Source organism: Pogona vitticeps, chromosome 14, assembly GCF_051106095.1.
Source record: "Pogona vitticeps strain Pit_001003342236 chromosome 14, PviZW2.1, whole genome shotgun sequence".
NCBI lineage: Eukaryota > Metazoa > Chordata > Lepidosauria > Squamata > Agamidae > Pogona > Pogona vitticeps.
In genome coordinates, this window is record NC_135796.1 from 10,634,952 (window position 1) to 10,655,969 (window position 21,018).

Sequence of the window (21,018 nt, forward strand, 5' to 3'; positions counted from 1 at the left end):
CTTACTTCGTTACATTAAAAAATAATAAACTTAAGCAGGAATTTTAGTCTATCTTGTGTAAAGTGCATTAGGTGCTTCCCTGAGTTCCAGATCATTTTAAGCAACTCTGCATGCCAATACAATACTGTACTTTAGAGCCATGTATTCTACAATGTCCGGGTGTGGTAGCCTTTCAAAATGCAAGAGCAGTCATTCAGTAACATTGCTATACTTGATGCAATTCAGTCAGATCTATAGAAGTTTAAATACAATCTTCAGTCCTTACCTGCATTGCTACTGGGAAATCTGTTTGAGCCTCAGGAGGGAAAAACACATCCACTGCTTTCTTAACAAAGGGCTGGTTTCCAGCTGCAGGTTGACCCACTTCAATTATATGCAGCTAAGGAGACACAGAATTACAATTCATTGCCTCATTGGATCAGGAAAGTCTACCCAGATCAGAAACTCCTCAGAAAATAAAACTGCTCAGAGAAGTAGCGTGGATTCTGCTTAGCTTCAACATGGCTGTCAAAATACTCAGTCCTTTAAAAATTCTACTAATCGTTCCATAGTTTGAGTATATCAGGAGCCTGCATATCAAGTAACATTCAATGATACTTTTTCATAATTCAGGTTAAAATTGCTACTCTTAGGCAGTCATTCAGACATGCTGAAATACTGTATTTTTCTGTGTATAAGACGCCCCCACTTTTTAAATCCAGAATTAAGAAAAATAAGTGGGGCTTAGCAAGTGTAGGGGGAAAGGGATCTAAGTGCTGCAGGATCACTTTGATCCCTGCTTTCTCCTCCACTTGTTTTTTGTTCTCAACTTACTTCTGTGTATAAGGCGAACTTCAATTTTTAGTCTAACGATTTTAGACAAAAGTATAGTCATATACACAGAAAAATATGGTATATGCCGATTTGCCACCAGGAACACCAGGCCATGCCTTTACAAGTGGATAATAATTTTTTTTAAATCATTAATTAGGAGGGCCTGCATCATCTGGTTGCACCGGCGCAAGCTCTTTTGAGGAGGAACATCACTCCACCAGTTCATGTCTCAAGAGTCTGCTGCTGTCCATGCTAACAGTTGCTTTTATTTAGAGCGACCACGAAGCTTTTTACCTTGCCTCCTGCAGGGCTTCTCACAGCAAAACAGAAGAGGGTGGAGGGTTTAACATTTCCTTCTATCTTGAACTCTGCAAAAGCTGCCGCATGTCCCTCTATAGGCTGGGAAACTTTTCGATCCACTGAATAGAGCTGCATGGCACCAACCACACGGTTTTGCTAATGAAGCGAGAACAGGAACACTCAATGGTGTTGAAAACATTCATTAATACCAGAAACATAAAGTCTTAATTCATTCATATCCCCTCAGCTTGCCTCCTACCACAAGCAACTCCAACAACTAACACAACGGAACAGATGCAACTCTATGTCACAGGCTCACCATATAGTCAACGATGAGTAGAGTCTGTTGCCACCTGGGGCCAAGAAATGTTTGTCTTCTAATCTCCATATTTCTTTCACTCACACACCTGGAGGCACGCTTGCACCCCCTGTGCTATCCATAGCCTTCCTCACCTGAGCAGAGATTCCTATGAGAAGTAACCACTTTTGATTTTCATCTGTTCTGTAATTGATGATTTGGCAACCTGCAAGACTGGCGTGTCGGTCAAACATCTTTTGCGGCAGAGAGTCTCCTTCCATACTCCAGTGATAGACAGCAGTTTCTGTCACTAAGGAAACTGTATTCACAGATATCCATTTCCAAAAGATCACTTCTTCAGCCATTGTATGTGCTTTCATTTTACTTTTCATCTCAATGTTAAAGATCTGGAGTGTTTTCCCCGCTGGTGTACAAGAGAGAAAGACAAAGAATCACAGACCTCCAAGGTACTAAGCGATAGCTACCCCTGCTCATATGAAAGTCTCAGGATGCTATTGTCAAAATTATCAACTAAACTATACTCTTAAAAAAAGTGGGGGATGGTATCACGTCTGGTAGCAGACAGAAGAAAGATGGTTTTGAGTCTTATCTATTTAAATCTGCTTGAACTCAATCAACTTAGGATTTGGCCATTGACTGTTCAAACACCCATATCAGCATGATCTTACTTAGAATTCAGGAAGATCGACAAGGCCAGTGTTGCCATATACTAAAAATAATAATAATAATAATAATTTCCTAACACCTGTGCTTCACTTTCTGCTTTTCAAGTTTAAAAGTTTCTTAGGCTGAACAAGGAAGACAGGTGGGTATATGGCAGTTTATGACACACACAGTCAGCTGGAAAAGACAAAAGACTGATATGGAGTTATATTGTGCCAACATCAGTACAAAAAATTATATACGAAAAGCTACTCCCACACTGAGGAAACACATAGTTTGAAATAAGTGAGGCCATATATCTTTATTGATTTTATCAAAGCAAGATCTAGTCAAAGATACTCAGTGTGTCCCTGGAGAAAACAACTGTTTACATTTACTGTAAACAGCAGTGTTTATTGGCAAATGGTTGTTGTGGGTTTTTCGGGCGCTTTGGCCGTGTTCTGAAGGTTGTTCTTCCTGACATTTCGCCAGTCTCTGTGGCTGGCATCTTCAGAAGACTGGAGTCGGAACTCTGTCCATGCTCTGTTGCTGTTTGCTGGATAGTTGAGTATTTAGAGCTGTGGGAACAGCTTTTGTCCCTTTCAGGAGATAGGGTGATCAGCGTGTTTTTATTGTGGATGTATTGTTAAGTCACTGTCACTGTGGTTGATGGGTGTCTTTAGCTGGTCTCTTTTGTGCAATGATCCCTGGTCCTTGTGGCATAAAGAGTACATATACATATACCACAAACTGCTTTTCTTAGTGGACTTAATCTATGAATAAAATATAGAAGTTTTTAAAGTGCCACAGTGTTTTTGTCCCTTGGTTTTCTTGGAGGGGCAGTTTTTAGTGGAACTACAAGACTGCATACTTTTGCAGGAACTATGGCTAGTATCATATGGACCTTCCACTGTGTGAGAAATCCCACCAGTGTACTAATATGGACTCATGCGCCTTGTGCAAGTCCTCTAAGTGCCAACCTGAGGGTGAGTTTCCTCACAGAGAGAGGTGTGGTCCCATGTTATTATATTACTGGGACTTTCCACTCCACAAAAACTCCAAGTTTCAATTGGCCCAGACTTTTAATGGTCTGGCAAGAATCTTCATTCTAATGCTGTTGCATAATACCACTGCATCTTACCCCCACTGTTTTCCTTCCAGAAGCTGGAAAAAAGCAGTAGTTTGACAACTAGGAGACACAATACATTATCAACAGCTGAACTCCACAAACAATGATGGTGTGCTCCCTCAGACGTTTAGCTCTGTGTTATTTACAAGACACAAATTTCAGCAGGTAAGCTGAAAGAAAAAGAGTCTCTTTCCGTAAAGAAAGCCTAGATTCTACTAAACTTTCTAGAGATGCCACCATTACTACAAAACAGTAGCAGTGTTATAAGAAAGCCCAAGAAAGCAAAAGGCATCTAATAAAGCACAAACCAATATTCAAAAGACAGGAAGTTAAGAAGCAGATGCTAAACAATAGAACTTCCAACAGATGAACTGCTAAAAAGGATAACAGCTGCTTCTTAAAAACACAACCTAAAAGCTATACAAGAACAATCCTGCTCTTTCTGCTTCACAATAACTGGAAAGAAGAAAACAAAGGCTATTTGTTGTGATGATTAGGGAGTTTTGCCTTTGAATATCACTTGCTGGGAACACAAGCAGCAGGGCCCTCTATTCCACCTATTTCAGCCTCTTGGCTTCCCAAAAGCATTTAGTTAGTGGTCATGACAAACAGAATGCTAAACTAAGTATATCGTTGGTCTGATCCATCATGGACTTCTTATGTTTGATGGTTTATCTACAGCACTTACAGTATATCCCACTCTATAGCTCCCCCCAAAAAAACTAACAAGCTTACAAACCAGTTTTAATGTAGTCTTACAGCTAAACATATTGAGCAGGATCAGCATCATGCACCAGCAACTCAATTATGCCCTGTGGCGACCCTTTTCAGGGGTTTCCAGGTAGAGAATACTCAGAAGTAGTTTACTAATCTCTTTTTCTGGGGATGCCCTGGGACTGTGCAGCTTGTCCAAGGCCACACAGGCTGGCTCAACTTGGAGAAAGTGTGGAATTGAACTCCAAACCTCTGGCTCTGCAGTCAGATACTTAAACCACTAAGTTATTGTTGAAGAATAACATTTTTAAAAATTCAACTGTCATGTGTACAGTGTAGTTTGTGAGTGTCAATCCAACGCTAGTGGCTCTAAAGCGAGTCTGCTGTCAGTGAAGCCCTGAAACGACTTTCATGTATTTGCAGTTCTTCAAAGGACAACACACATATTTATTGTGTTCACATATTTTACATATTAAATTGTTTATAACCACACTGCTATCTCCTTTGCAGACTTGCAAAGTCATCAAGCACTGCAAATTCAAGCTAAACATAGATTCCTAGTAACAAAAGCTAAATGGCCAGGATGAGGGCAGAGTGTGGAGCAGGAGGTCGGAAGAGAAGCAGACAGGCAAAGGAAAAGCATGATACTATTTCCTTCTGATGGACATACAAGACCACAGTAGAGCCAGGTTTAACCCATGGCTTCTCACAGGCTGAGAAGATCAAGGAAGATCACCATCCAGTTAAAAAAAGGCCAGATACCTAGTGGTTCCCAATCTTGGATCCCCAAATGTTCTTAGAATACAAGTCCCAGAAATCTTGGCCGGCACAGCTAGTGGTGAAGGCTTCTGAGAGTTTTAGTCAAAGAACATCTGGAGACACAAGGTTGGGAACCACTGCCCTAGGCAATCAACCTTTTGTCAGTTACAAGGCTACACCTTTTGTTACGATTTATAAGGGATTGCCAGCAACAATGGAGCTAGCCCCGTAATTAACTACACTGTTAGTGCGGTGTAGTGCAGTGGTCCCCAACCATGGGTCTCCAGATGTTCTTGGACTTCAACTCCCAGAAATCCTGGCCAGGAGAGGTGATGGTGTTGTAGTCCAAGAACATCTGGAGGCCCAAGGTTGGGGACCACTGGTGTAGTAGTGGACAGAGTGATGGACTAGAACCCAGGCGGCCTGGGTTCAACTCCCTGCTCAGTCATGGAAACTCACTGAGGGCATGGAACTGGTAAAACCGCTCTTTAAATATCTCACTTACTTTGAAAGCCCTATTAGGTTTGCTATAAATCGGTTCCAATTTGACAGCACATAAGAAAAACAACAAGGAGGGAATGATTCAACAAAAAGTGTAAGGAGCTGGAGTAGGGCTTATCCAATTCAAGCACTGCCATGGACCTGCTGATACAAAAAGCCCCTGTTCCAAAACATATGCCTAGTTCTTGCAGCTAAACACTTCCCTGTGATGACCCTCAAAGGCTTGATTCTAGATCCATGTCTCATCCATTTTCACTCTAATCCCATTGTGGCTTTGGATGCCCCTCGCCCACTGAGTTTTTTAAGTCATTGAATTTCTTTGCAATATTATACTATTTCATTTGAAAATGACTCTGAATGGAGTGCGAAAATAAGCTTAAGTTTATTTTCACACCCCAATCTGAGACATTTTCCCTATAGGAACCTTCAAAATGTAATCTATGACTGGCTGGGTTAACTCCCATTTTATAGAGGAGGCCCTATAATTGCAGCAATGTCATAAAGGAAGCCAACATTCTAAAGATAAGCTTCCGCTTAAGTATCAGAAAAACCACGTACCGCAAGCCTTTGCTCTCCAACAAGTGATGGAACAAGCTCATGAACTAAACATTTGTTATTATTTTTAAATTCAAGGAGTAGCATGTTTGTCTCTTGTGAAAAAAATATCTTACAGAACTTTACAAACCAGCCTGACTGTGTTATAAGGCTTTATGTGTGAGAACCCACTTCAGATGCACGAAGTGTTGCCCTCAGTTGCAGAGTTTACACACATACACAAGTGGGGACAAAGGATGAATGGTAGGACAGTGAGGAGAAAAGGCCATGAGATACAAAAGGGTTTTATCCTTCAAAGATTATATTGACAACAATCACGTCTTCAATTAATTAATTTGAATTTATTGTTTCAGGGAGGGCATGCCAGGAACAAGAGAGCCCTAACCAGCAGACCCATCTTTGAGTGAGCTGTTAGGGGCTGGGAACACTTCAACAGAATTTGGGGGAAGAGCAACATGCAACAATTTCACCCCAGCCTCTCAAGAAACGTTCCTTCCCACGGATTAGACTGTATTGTGTTGTCTCATCAATGAAGCTGACCCACCAATAGATTCTAACCAGAAAAGCATGTGTATATCACAACAAAAATTACACAACTGAATTATGTTTATCTTTAACAGACAGGTAGTTCTGAATAGTTCCTTTATTTTTTCCTTGCAAATTCTAGGGGAAAAAATAGCTTGGAACATTTTGCATCTGTGCAAGAGTAGAGCATGAAATTGCGTTTTTGCATTCCCATGGTGCATGTATGGAAATGTCTTCTAAAAAGTGCTGCATTCCCCCATTCTGCTCAACATCAATTACCTGAAGTGCTCTTATGGTACAGAACAACACAGGGTACAGAGATACATGGACAATTACGCTTGGCTCACCGTGGAAATGCCACATGCAATCCAGAAATGTATTTTGTATGCACTCGCTATACTTTTAAAACAGTTTAGAGAAGCATGACATCTCCGAAGGACTGGCATCATATGTTCATTGCTTGCACAAGGAGCGCACGTTTTCAAGCAAGACATAATTATATGCAGTGAGTTTGTCATGAACAGACGCCATCGGCAAGGAATGTTTAAAGTGAATTCCAGAAGCAATGTTTCCTTGGAACTTCAATACAAAGTGATGCATAGTTCTGTTGGGTATAAAGTTTCTGTGCAAACCCACAGCCTTGCTTCTCCTACTATATAAAGATATGCTGGAGAGCTGTTGTCTTATCTGTCCATCTAGATCTTTTTATAAACTAGGAAACAGCAATGCTATAGGAATTCTTAATATGGAAAATGTTTCTCTAGATTAAAGTTATTTGCATCTCTGAGGTTACCATTATCTGCATAGCCATAGACGTGCATCTGGGAAGAATTAATCCAGGGCTATCACTAAACATTAGCATTGCTGGCCAACAGATTGAGTCACCCAGGTGGCTAGGTAAGATAATAGTAAATAAAATATTATACATGTACTGACTTTTAAGTCAAAGTTATTACTGGTGTTAACTGTTGCCACCTACATTGTATTTTCAAAGCCCAAGCTCCCACCAGGATACGTTTTTAGCAAGCTTGGGATTACTACATGCCAGCAGCCAACACTCATCCAGCTGCTGCTTGAGGTTTCCAATAAAAGTTCACTGGTAAACATAGCATCATGGACTCTTGCAAAAACTGTCATCGACTTTGGGGACCAAGTACCACATTGAAGATAAAGTGACTTGCACACAAGACACCATGCTAGCAAAGGTCTCTCATAAAAGTATTGTGACTTGACTTATAATAATAATAATGATAATCTTAGAACTGCAGAGCTGGAAGGGACCCTATGGAATATCAAGTCCAGCCCCTCTCAAGGAGGCATAGCAAGGAATCAAACTTCCAACCTCTGGCTTCGCGGCCAGATACCTAAACCACTGAGCTATACAGCAGTTCTTGGTCCAGTAACTATAATATGAAGGGACTGGTTCGGTCCAACAGTAGTAACTAGCAAGTCATGAAAAACAAATGATAAGAATTTCCCCCAAAATTCAAGCTACAGTGTCTAGATCCCAATTAACTCTACAGTTATTTGCCAAATTGCTTTTTTTGCAGAATTCAGTACTTTTTATGAGATTAGACCATTCCATACTATTAAACATGAAGTGTGTCAGGAAAAAGTTAACTCACCATCTGTTTTAAGACAAGAATGCAGGAAGAAAAGTACATGGTCAATGACAATGAAACTGTTTCATATTTTTAAAGCGTTTGCATCTGCTTGTACAGGGACATTTTAGCACAACAATTAGGCAGCACATCTCCTGGAGAATTCCTTACAGCTCCAAGACAAGCCACAAGAACTTTGACATTTCCAGCCACACTAGCAGCATAATTCAGGCTTTATTTACTACAATTAACAGAATTACATGGAAACTGTCTGTTTTTCAAAACAAACAAATCTAACAAACAAATAGATTCAAATCTAAGAAATAACTGCTGCTGAAACAATACATGCCTGGAAAAAGCATTAAAGAATGGAGAATGCCCCAAATTTTCTCAAGTTCAGAAAATATCTGTTCTGCAGGGCAATGTATGAGATTGATTTTCAATAAATTTGACAAGCCCCATATTAACCAGAGACCACTCCAAACTGCTTGCCTCCTTGTAAAAATCAATTCCATTATTTTACACTATTCCTAGCTTGCCAACAGGACAGCAGTTATGGATCTTCAGGCCTGGTACAATTACCTTTAGCCTAATTCAAAGCAGAACTAACACTCCACTATTGTACTGCTCTACTATGCCAGATAGACACAGGATATCAAACGTACCTTTCAGAGCAATAACTTTAGAAGCAGGATTCATGATGGCACTTTCTGCAGAAATTGGGCGCCTGATAGGAGTTGTTGGATCGCTCATGTCTATGATCACAACCTGTGCTTGCTCACCAACTTTTTCTCTAATACATATGAATTTGTCAGATTCCATTGTTAAGGTACTGAAGCCAATGTTTGCTGGATTAATTCCAAGATTTTGGAGCTGAAAGAGAGAAAGTTAGCAAGTTAGTTTGAATGCAGTTTAAACTCTCTTGCCTTGTATCAGGGAGAAGAGCAAAAACAATTCTCTTTACTCTTCCACAGAGAACGACCCACCACCAATTAATGGGCACCTAACATGAACAGAATAGCTCAAGGTTTTGCTAGATAACATCCTTTCTACTTTAGAGATGTCGTATGGTAAGAATCGCAGCACTGATAACACTTTTAGCAAAATAAGATTTCTGTTTTGGCAACTGGGGCTTGACTTTGGCTGTTGTGCTAACAATTACTATATCTGAGGACTCAATAATCACATGGTAAATCAATTTGGCATTTGACAAATGAAATTTTAAAAAGCAGGTCTTTATACTAATACATAACAGAATTTTTTTATGACTGACATCTGTAATTAATCGCTTTAGTCAACTTCCTCACTATTGTGGGTCTGAGGTTACCCTCCATGAAAAAACATAGTCCTAATATACAAAACGAGATCCCACCACATATTTCAAAGTGAAATTCGGTTTCAAACTAGCTAGAAGAACTAGGACAGGTTGTGACACTTTTGTTACAGCTTTCAGCTTGCTCACTGCCCAGAATAGTGTATCTGCACCAATGTGGTGATACAGAAATGAATGAATGATTGAATGAATAAAATAAGCAGAACAAACATGTAATGATAATAATAATAATTGGAGAATTGCAAAGCTATAAGTAACCCTATGGATCATTACGTCCAGCCTCTGCCAAGGAGGCAGAGTGAGGAAACAAACTCCAACCCTTGGGTCACCAGCTACAGATCTAAACCACTGAGCCATCAAAAAAAAATCAAAGTATTGCTTTGCAAATCACTGCCACCGTTATCTTGGGGGAACAGATTTCACAGAGAAGAACGACAAAGAAAAGAATTGGCTATACAGGTTATTTATAAATACCATCTAATGTGCATCAGAAGATCTCTCTTATTGTGATGATAGCGATTGCATTCATTTGAAACTCAATTCAGCCTTAAAGAACTAGTTTATACAATTGCGTTTGTGAGATAGAAGCCGGTTTTCATGACGACATAAACTCAAAAATTACAAATGGAGTACGTATATCCATGTGTGAAGGAGAGATGTCTAGTGTGTCCTCCACTGAGATCAGACAGGAGAGGACAGCTGGTTGCGTGGTAGAAGAGTTAATCAAGCTAGAGGAAGGAGAGACTGGTAGAAACAGGGCACTGGAGATATTTCTGGCAGAGACCAGATGAGCAAGGAGAGGGGAGGAGCTAGAACTTATCAGGTGGGATAAGGTTATAAAAGGAGGACGAGACGAGAAGAGGCAGAACAGGAGAAGAGCAGGAGATAGAGAGAAGAGACAAGAGTACACAGACGGAAGAGACGGAGGTGAAAAGGTATGGAATAACAGAATTAGCCCGGGATTTCCCAAACCTGAGAACTGGTGGAGGTCTACTGCCCGACCCACCTAATATTATGGACAGGGGAAAGATAAGACCTAAGGTGGAATGGAATATGGTAGTGGTACCCCGATCCCAGGACAGAGGGAAGAAAGTGACATTCATTGGTACCACCAACTACCTTATCTAGAGGGGAATTCAGTGAAACACCCCTGTTGCGGGACAGTCTGCACGGCCACAAAAAGAGCAAGGTTCGCGTGGGCTGGCGAAGAAATAGCAGAAGAAAGGAATACAAGCACAGTTCATGTAAAGAGTTACAAGTTGATGACTGAATTAAGTTATCTAGATCCTTTCTATGTTAGCAACCAAGATGTGCAAAAGAATAAAGAAACCATGTTTGAACCGTTATCTTCTTCTCCGTCCTTTTTTCCTGCTGAATTGAAGGGTCCGCCCCTCTTAGAGAAAGAACCCAATCACACCATGTAAAGATTAGCACTAGAGTGATGCACTAACAACTCCACAAATGTATTAAAATCCACAAAATAAAATTAGGTAGATGTAGGTGGTGGGGAATTCTAGTTCTAATTACTGCAAGTACCCTATAAGTTTATCTCATACCAGCCTATAGGCTTCTCCCATATGGGAATACTCAATATGGACGAGCCAACATAAGAGGAACAAGACAATCCATAAGAGCCCTCAAACATAACTATTTCTTTCCAAAATACCTAGTAAACACAGAATATTGCGGCATACATGCCATATAAACCAGAGGAACTGGAAGCTTGAAGATATATGAATTGTAGTTTGTGTAACAGTGCCATATTAACCAATTTTCTCTAACACAGAGAAGGGAAACTAGGCTTGTGAGGTCTTGATTTAGTTTATCTCAGCTCTAGACATTTTAATATTATATGTTTTCACTACAGTTCCTCAATAAATCTGTCCAGGAATCTATTTATAAATAGCCATCCGTCCGGGGCTGCAGTACGGGAGGAAAATAGAAGATGAAGACAAGGGAAACAAACAAACAAATTACAAGTTAGATTATGGAATACCAAGCAAGATGAGGTTACCACTTGCCATATTTCTGCACCATCCAGTTATGGCAATTTTCCATTCTTACATCAATAGGAACCGTTCACTGGAGTTATGGATGGTTCTTGGGAGATGTGGATAGGAATACTTTATAACAAGCATAGAAACAGCAGCTGAAAGGAATTTTATATTCCCCCTTCTATAGTTTAAAGACCAGAGCTTTACTCTGTGTGCCATTCTAGTCAGATAATGGAAGAAGTCAAAAACTAAGCGACTAAACAAAAGATCTGATTGCCCACATTGTGAAATGCAACACAATTTAACTCTATCAGACTATCCTTTCTTGCTCATGATACAATGTCTTCACAATTTTGAATATCTACAGACAAAAAAGACCAGATTTTTTTTTGTCAAACACTTTTAAATCAGAACCACAGGAAGGCAACAGCATCTGCCCAGAGAAACAAATCCATATGCTCATATGATATAATGTCTACACAATTTTGAATATCTACCGACAAAAAATACCAGATTTTTTTCTTATCAAACACTTTTAAATCAGAACTGCAGGAAGGCAACAGCATCGGCCCAGAGAAACGAATCCAAATCAATTCCATTATTTGGTTTTTTGGAGGCAGTGTCAATTTTGCATATCTATAAATATGAAGAACTTTAATTTCCCATTAAATAGCTATGCTGATCTGTTCCAGTAAAAACAAACCCTGTAGCATTTTTAAGACTAACAACTCTTACTTTGTTTTGTTTTGATTTTTTTCTTCATTAGCAGGAATAAAAATGCCTGTCATACTTGCCTGGCTATGCTGGACCAAGCCCTTTACAACCCACCCCTATTGATGGAAACTCCCCCACCCCAATTACATCAGCTCAATTACTCCAACATTCTACTTCCTGTCTAAAAAGAGAAAGGGGTCAAGTCAATCCATGGGGAATGTGAGAAAACAGCAATTACAACTACTGTATAGTTATTCTTATGATGGTTGTAAATACTGTATTTCCCCTCTTGTAAACAGCTTTCCCCTCCTGCAAGTTGATTATGTCCAGTTTCAAAGAATCATAGAATAATCGAATTCAAAGGGGGCCTATAAGCCTATAGAGTCTACCCCAGTTCAATGCAGGAATTCAAATCAAAGTATAGTTGGCTAATTTTCTCTTGAATGCCATCAGCACTGGAGTGCTCCAAAGGTAATTGATTCCATTGTTCTACAGCTTAAACAATTAGGAAGTTTTTCCTGATATTCAGCTGAAATCCTAAGCACTCCCCTGAGTAAGATTCTGTAACCAACTGTGTATCTATCTGCCTGACAGTTGTTCTATCCAGCCAACATCTAGTTAGCTTACTAATCAGAATTTCATGTGGCATTTTGTCAAGCTTTGTTGAAATCAAGATAAATTACATCTATAGCATTCCCGCTGTCTACAAGTAAGAGATAAGATTAGTCTGACAAGATTTGTTCTGGACAAATGCATGTTGACTTCTAGCTATCACTGCATTGTTTTCAAGGTGCTTACAGAATGACCACTTTATGATCTGCTCCAGAGTTTTCCCTGGGATTGGTGTTGGGTTGACTGGTCTGTAGTTCCCAGATCCCTTTTTGTCTTTTCTGAAGACGGGGACAACATTAGCCATCTTTCAATCATCCAGCACTTCATCCATCCTCCATCGTTTCAAGAAAATAATAGACAGTAGTTCTGATAATTTTTCAGCCAGTTCCTTCAATACTCTTAGATGTAGCTCATCTGACCCTGAAGATTTTAACTCATTCAAAGTAATACTACTTGACTATCTGTTTATCAATCTCAAACTGCAGTCCTGTCCCTTCCAGGTATACTTCACATTTGCCTGGAGGGTCATAGATTTATGGGGGGGAGAGGAGACTAAAGTAGGGATTAAGCATTCTTTTTTTTTTTTTTTTTTTTTGTTATCTATCAGTATACTGTATTCCCCACTCAGTATATGAGCCACTGTTCTTTTGCTACCCACACACCTGAAAAATGCTTTTTGTTGCTTTTAGTATCTCCTGCTAATCTCAGCTCATGCCTTCCAAATGCTATCTCTGCAATTCTTTGCCACTTGTCTGCAATCTTCCTTTGTGGCCTGGCCTGCCTTCCTTCCATTTCTTATACAGTACATGTCTTTTTTTTTTTAATTTTCAGGTCATATCTGAGGTTTCTGTGAAGCCACTCCTCTCACTTTTTCACTCTTTTCCTTTTAAAACTAGTCGTCATGCTTAAGGTTTTCAACAGCTAGATAACGTATCCATTCAATTGAATAATATAGCACAGCTCCTCTAGTAAGCACACACTCTTTGGAGTAGAGAAAGTCCCTTGCTGCCAGGCTGTTGCACCCCATGTTTAGTTATCAAGGCCTTTTCTAACCATAGTCAGGCAGAAGAGACTGCAGTACAACCCGGACAAGAAACTGTCATTCACTCAAGCCTCTGTGCTTACACAAACCCAACCTAGTCACTCACACACAAACCTTGAGAAGCATTTATAACTCTGATCAGTGAAAAGGGTGGCAGGTGTAATGTTAATCATTATTAGTGCAAACCACATTTTTAGCATTGGTTTGCATACAGGTTCACCACACCTGAGGACTGACTCACATGCAGGACTAAACAGCTGTAGTTTACAGCTGTTATAGTATCTTTAGATACTGTACACAGACTCATAGAATGAAGTTGGAAGAGGCTTATAAGGCCATCGAGTCCATCCCCATGCTCAAGGCAGGGATCCAAATAAAAGGATAACTACCAGGTGGTCATCTAAATTTCTCTTGAATGTCTCCAGTGTTGGAGCACTCACCACCACCTCTTGAGGTTATTGGTTCCACTGTCTTACTGCTCTAACAGTTAGAAAGTTTTTCCTGATATTCAACTGAAATTTGACTTTCTGTAACTTGAGCCCATTGTTGCGTGTCTTGCACTCTGGGCTGATCAAGAGCAAGTCCTGCCCCTCCCCTGTATGACAGCCTTTTAAGTATTTGAAAAGTGCTATGATATTTCCCACCAGTCTTCTCCTCCCAAGGCTAAACATACTCAGTTATTTCTGTCTTTCCTTATACGGCTTGGTTTCCCCTGATCATCCTTGCTGCCTGTTACATAACAGCACTGATGTTACCTGTCTGTCATGGGTTTGGAGGGAAAGTTCCATCCTATGGAGAGTGGAAGGCGGGACATCAGGAGGAGGGGCTGTACTGTATATATATGTGGAGCGTGTGAGATGCTGAGACAGACTGTGAGACACTGGGTTGGGACGAAGCAGCAGCTGGGGAAGAAGAAGCTGTTGTGGGAGTCTGGGTGTCTGACAGGGTACTACTGTGTGTCAGAGTACCAGCCTGAAAGGTTCAGGAGTCTGTGGGTTAGCCAGAACTGATGGGTTCAGGGTCTGTGCTTTAAGTTAAAGGTTCTAGGTGAACCAAACTGTATGCTTGTGTGTGTGAGAATAAGCCACGTTACTTTATTTTATTCACCTGATTGTTTATTTTTCCCTGTGTGTATTTAAAATAAACCTTATTCTTTTTATTGTTTAAAAATCCATCCCTAGTCTGTGTGACTTATTATAGGGAATGGTTGGTGGCAGCTTAGTGTAACTGTGTGACAGATCCCAGTAGGTCTGGGTTTGTCACATTGATTGGTGTCCAGCGTGTGGGATACGACTGGTCCAGTTGTCCAGCGGTCCAGCAAAGCCTTGGCAAGTGTGCCCAGAGCAAGGGGGGTCTAGTCAGGGACAGTCTGAGGCGCGTAGGTAATCTTCTAGGTGTACCTCACGGGGAGGTGCACTAGTAGAAGAACGTGCCAACTGGGGAGACTTAGATTTAGGTGCTCTGAGGCAGCCTAGTTTTGGCGGGAAAAGCTGAGGCAAATCTGCGTAGCAACAGTGAGCTAGCTTGCCAGCTGAGAGGCCCAGCAGAGGGGGGTAGGCTCTGACTCGATACTGTTGCAACTTTAGTGCTGAAGAACAGCAGCAATCTCTAGGGAGAGCTGGTTCTGAGGTAAAAGGAAAAAAGTGGTCGTTTTATTTTGAGGCTTGACTTTTTAAAGCAGCCTGTTCTGAGGGGGGGTATGCCCTTGACTCGAAGCCAAGTAGCAGACATGAGTGAGGTGAAAGACCCCCAGATTGACCAAGGTTCTGAGGATGAATTTGGCTCAGTGCAAGGTGACAGCACAGGAGAGCAGGACCCAGAACTCAGAAAAATACTCCTAGCCCAACAGCATGAACTGAGGGTGAGGGAAATGGAGGAAAGATTAGAGAGAGAGAGAGAGAGAATGGAGAGGGAAGAAAGAATGGAGAGAGAGAAAATTGCTCTGGAAAAAGAAAGAATGGCGTTTGAATTAAGAAAACTGGAAATGATGAACCAGAACAATAATAATAATAGGGATTCTGAGGGAGGCCAACTGTCTAAGGCTGACCTGAAGAAATTCCCTGTGTACCACAAGGGAGATTGTCCTGAGGTGTTCTTTTCCTTAGTGGAAAGAGCGTTTGTGGACTTCTCAGTAAGGGAAACTGAGAAGATGACCATCATGCGGTCTTTAATCAGTGGTAGCCTGGCTGAGGTTTATGCCGAGATGCCTGAGGAATTGATGAAAGATTTTGCAGAGTTTAAAAAACTGGTGTTTGCAAGACATGGGATAAATGCAGAGCAGCTGAGACAAAGATTCAGGTCCCTCACTAAAAAACCAGAACAAACTTTTACCCAAGTGGGGGCCCAATTGGTGAGGCTGCTTGAGAAATGGCTATCGCAGGAGGGAATAGAGACCTATGAGCAGCTTAAAGACTTGATAGCCCTGGAACAGTTCTATTCAGTCCTGCAGGGGGAATTGAAATTCCAGGTGAGGGAAAGGAAACCGAAATCTGTGGCAGCAGCCGCAGAAATCGCGGATTTTATCTCCCAAATAAGAAAGCCCTTGGGTGAGGGGAAATCTGTAGGTAAACCCAAAGAAACCTACAGCAAGTACTCTCAGGGACCAGGGAAAAGCCAGCAAGGGGGAGGGGCCCATGGTGAAGGGAAGCCCTCAGGCATGAAACCAAGCCCTCAGAATTTGGAGGGAAAACCGAAACAAGAGGAGAGAGAATCCAAATACACTAGAAAATGCTATTTCTGTCAGGGAAAGGGTCATCTGATCTCAGAATGTGAGAAATTGAAGCAGCTAAAAGGAATGGTGCCTCAGAATTCTAGTGGGACCAAGCCAAAAGCTGGGTTCTGTGTCCAGAAAGAGCAAGGCTCAGTGTCACAGAGGGAGCCTGTTGCCATGGCTACTCAGTCTGGGACAGCTGCCTCTGCTGATCAGGCTGAGGAAAATGGTCCTCTTCTGGAGGTAAAGCGCTGCTTGCTGATAAAAACAGATTCTCAGTTGTTTGAGACAGCAGGGGTGGACGTAGGAATACTGGACCGTCAGTATAGGGGGCTGCGGGACACTTGTTCCCAGGTAACCCTGTGCCATCCAGATATTATTCCTAGGGAGTTTATAATCCCAAATGAGAGCATGAAGGTGGCAGGGATTGAGGGGCAGATAATCTCTCTGCCAGTAGCAGAGGTACCTGTCAACTTTCAAGGCTGGAGGGGAGATTGGCGGATAGCGATTTCATCGACTCTGCCAGCAGCCGTGCTCGTGGGAAATGACCTGGCTGAACATGTGAAACGGGTGCTAGTGATTACACGCTCACAAGCCACCACAGGGACAGTTCAGGGGGGTAATGATGAGCCAGAGACGGAAGCAGGTGGGGGAAGTTCAGAAGCTGTGGTGGAAACCTTAACCACAGACAGCAGATTTGGACAGGAGCAAAAGGCAGACGCCACTCTCCAAAAGTGTTTTGAACAGGTGACTGACGCCCAGCTAACACCTGAGACCCCAGTGAGATTTCTGGAGAAAAAGGGGATTTTATATAGAGAAACCCTGAGGAATATCTCAAAAGGGGGAGATGGGATCAGAAGTCAGCTGGTGGTACCTGAAAAGTATCGCCCCATGATCTTACAAAGGGGGCACTCTGACATGTTTGCTGCACACTTAGGGGTCAACAAGACACAGCAGAGAATCACACAGAATTTCTACTGGCCTGACATAGGGAAGCAGATCAGGGAGTTCTGTAAACAATGTGATGTGTGTCAAAGGCAGGGGAATAACCGCGATAGGACCAAAGCAAAGTTGTGCCCTTTGCCTGTGATTGACACTCCGTTTAAATGCATAGGGGTGGATATTGTGGGACCTTTGCCCAAGGCCACAAAGAGGGGGAACAGGTTCATCCTAACAATTGTGGACCATGCCACAAGGTATCCTGAAGCCATACCCCTGACTAACATTGAAACTAACACAGTGGCCGATGCTTTGGTGGGGTATATGTCCAGGATGGGATTTGCCTCAGAGATAATCACAGATTTGGGCGCATCGTTCACATCAAAGCTCATGAAACGCTTATGGCAGATCTGTGGAATTAAGCACAAGGAAACCACTGCTTATCATCCTGAAAGCAATGGGTTAACTGAGAAGTTCAATGGGACTCTAATGCGCATGATTAGGGCTTACTTGGCAGAGAATCCAAACAATTGGGACCAGAAGCTGCAATCCCTTTTGTTTGCTTATCGATCAGTGCCACAAGCCAGTACCGGGTTTAGTCCATTTGAACTTCTATTTGGGAGACGGGTGAAAGGGCCCCTTGATTTGATCAAACAAAATTGGGAGCAGATCACCCAGGATGACCCACAAGACGTTGTGACTTACATAGACACCTTGATGAATGACCTAAAGCGAAATCTAGAGCTGGCAGCAGAAAACCTGCAAGCGCAGAAGGTCAAACAGAAAACATGGTATGACCGCAAAGCTAGAGAGAGGCACTTTGACCCAGGGGAGGAGGTGCTTTGGCTTAGGCCCTGCAGAGAGAATAAGCTGCAGCTCAAATGGGCAGGACCATATAGGGTCATTTCCAAGATGTCAGACCTGAACTACCTAATAGAGCAAGAGGAGAACCAAGCAAGGAGGGTGGTTCACGTGAATGCCCTAAAACCCTGCTACAGAGGGGAACAGAGGGTTTTATTCGCGATAAAAGCAGCTGAGAGTGAGGAAGCTGAATTACCCTTCTGGGAGGGTAGAGGGGGAGTAAAATACAACCCAGAGGAGGTAAAGATCAGTCCTGCACTCACCCAAGACCAGCAGCAAGAATTAAAAATGCTGCTTAGTAAATATCAACAGGTGTTTTCCAACAAGCCGGGGATAGTGAAGGGAGTGATGCATCGGATCCATACAGGGGATGCACCCCCGCAGGCAGTATCCCCATACCGAGTAACGGGACCCTATAGGGACAAGGTGCGGAAGGAGCTGGACGAAATGCTGAGGGAGAACATAATCGTCCCCTCTTCTAGTCCTTGGTCCTCTCCAATAGTCCTTGTGGACAAGCCTGATGGGAGCATTAGGTTTTGTGTTGATTACAGGAAATTAAACCGTGTAACCACTCCTGATGCCTACCCAATGCCCAGGCTAGACAACCTGATTGAAACCATAGGGGGTTGTCGGTTCATCTCATCATTGGACCTGGTAAAGGGATATTGGCAATTAAGAATTGATCCCAGGGATCAAGAAAAGACTGCCTTTTGCAGCCCTTTTGGTCTCTATGAGTTTCGAGTCCTGAGCTTTGGTCTCAGAAATGCACCAGCCACATTCCAAAGGCTGATGGACCAGACCTTGGTAGGGCTCAGTGACTTTACAGTGGCCTACATTGACGACATAGGGATCTTCAGTAATACCTGGGAAGATCACCTGTTACACCTGGAGTTAGTGCTGCAGAGGTTAAGTGCAGCAGGGCTAACAGTAAAGGCCAGCAAGTGTCAGCTGGGTAGCCCAGAAATAAAATACTTGGGTCACATGGTAGGGGGAGGAATGATAAAACCCCTGGAGGCCAAAATAGAAGCTGTTCGAGATTGGCCTAGACCCACCACCAAGAGAAAAGTCAAATCATTTCTTGGGTTGGTGGGCTACTACAGAAAGTTCATCCCGAGGTTTAGCGAGATTGCGGCTCCGCTGACCGATCTGACGAGGAAGACGGCTGATGACCGCATCCCGTGGACCGGCGACTGTGAGGCGGCGTTCCAGAGGTTGAAGGAGGCGTTAATCAACTATCCTGTCCTGCGTGCTCCAGACTTCGACCGGGAGTTCATCATCTACACCGATGCGTCTAACAGCGGGGTAGGAGCAGTTCTGTGCCAAGAGGATGAGAATGGTGACCAGCATCCAGTGTCCTACCTGAGTAGGAAACTTCAAAAAGGCGAGAGACATTTGGCAACCGTGGAGAAGGAGTGTTTGGCCATAGTCTACGCGATCCAGAAGGCCAAGCCTTACATCTGGGGAAGACATTTTATTCTGTGTACTGACCATTCACCATTGCAATGGTTAAAGACAATGAAAACCCACAATAGTAAACTTATGAGGTGGGCTTTGAACTTACAGGACTATGACTTTGAAGTGAAGGTGGTCAGAGGGTCAGTGAACTGTGTTGCTGACGCCTTATCAAGAAGACCTGAAGACTGAAGACGGCGAAAGAACATGGACTATATGTATATAATGAAAACAAAAAGTTAAAATGTACCTGGTTTTGAATTTGGTTGGTATTAATAAAGGTAAATTGATGTACTGTATATGGTAAAATGTTTAAATGCATATTTGCTATGGTTAACTTGGAGTGTAAGTATATGTAAGTATTATATGGTATGTATAAATGTTGTTGTGTATTTTATGCAGGTTGTTTTTTGGTGAAAAGCACTTTTAGCTTTCCCCCTACAAAACAACTTTTAAAGAGGGGAGGTGTTACATAACAGCACTGATGTTACCTGTCTGTCATGGGTTTGGAGGGAAAGTTCCATCCTATGGAGAGTGGAAGGCGGGACATCAGGAGGAGGGGCTGTACTGTATATATATGTGGAGCGTGTGAGATGCTGAGACAGACTGTGAGACACTGGGTTGGGACGAAGCAGCAGCTGGGGAAGAAGAAGCTGTTGTGGGAGTCTGGGTGTCTGACAGGGTACTACTGTGTGTCAGAGTACCAGCCTGAAAGGTTCAGGAGTCTGTGGGTTAGCCAGAACTGATGGGTTCAGGGTCTGTGCTTTAAGTTAAAGGTTCTAGGTGAACCAAACTGTATGCTTGTGTGTGTGAGAATAAGCCACGTTACTTTATTTTATTCACCTGATTGTTTATTTTTCCCTGTGTGTATTTAAAATAAACCTTATTCTTTTTATTGTTTAAAAATCCATCCCTAGTCTGTGTGACTTATTATAGGGAATGGTTGGTGGCAGCTTAGTGTAACTGTGTGACAGATCCCAGTAGGTCTGGGTTTGTCACACTGCCTTCCTCTGAACTTGTTCCAATTTGCCAGCATCCTTCTTGAAGTGTGGTGCCCAGAACTGAACACAAGACTCAAGAGGAGACCTAATCAGTAATGAATAGAGGGGAACGAGTACCCTGTGGGATCTAGAGCCTTGTGGCGCAGTGGTTAAACCGCTGTACTGCAGCCAAAACTGTGCTCACGACCTGGGATTCAATCCCAGGTAGCGGCTCAAGATTGACTCAGCCTTCTATCCTTTCAAGGTCGGTAAAATGAGCACTCAGCTCGCTGAGGAGGCAATGTGTAGCCTGCATAGCTCTTGTAAACCGCCCAGAGAGTGCTTGAAGCACTATGGGGCGGTATATAAGCACCAAGCTTTGCTTTTTGCTTTATACTTCTATTAATGCATCCTAAAATACCATTTGCCTTTTTTTTATCACATCACACTGTTGGCTCATATTCAGCTTGTGATCTATGACGATTTCAAGATCCTTCTCGCTAGCAGTAGTCCTGAGCCAGGT

The 21,018-nt window shown here is 42.3% G+C and overlaps 2 protein-coding genes across 5 annotated transcripts in view; one reads left to right on the top strand and one right to left on the bottom strand.

Moving 5' to 3' along the window:
- LOC144584783 (uncharacterized) overlaps positions 1–19,854 on the top strand; it is a 205,507-nt gene extending 185,653 nt beyond the window's left edge. The window contains exon 2 of the mRNA XM_078381672.1: positions 15,435–19,854. Within this exon, the coding sequence (XP_078237798.1) occupies positions 15,435–19,707 (4,273 nt within the window). The 3' untranslated portion in view covers positions 19,708–19,854. The remainder of the gene's footprint in view (positions 1–15,434) is intronic.
- The window catches only part of CLTCL1 (clathrin heavy chain like 1), a 57,955-nt gene that overhangs the window by 31,629 nt on the left and 5,308 nt on the right, over positions 1–21,018 (bottom strand). For all 4 annotated transcript variants that reach the window (XM_072983601.2, XM_072983600.2, XM_072983599.2 and 1 more), the window contains exons 2-5: positions 8,524–8,731; positions 1,567–1,835; positions 1,108–1,269; positions 266–379 (exon numbers count right to left, since the gene is read on the bottom strand). In XM_072983601.2, coding sequence (XP_072839702.1) covers positions 266–379; positions 1,108–1,269; positions 1,567–1,835; positions 8,524–8,731 — 753 coding nt within the window. The remainder of the gene's footprint in view (positions 1–265; positions 380–1,107; positions 1,270–1,566; positions 1,836–8,523; positions 8,732–21,018) is intronic.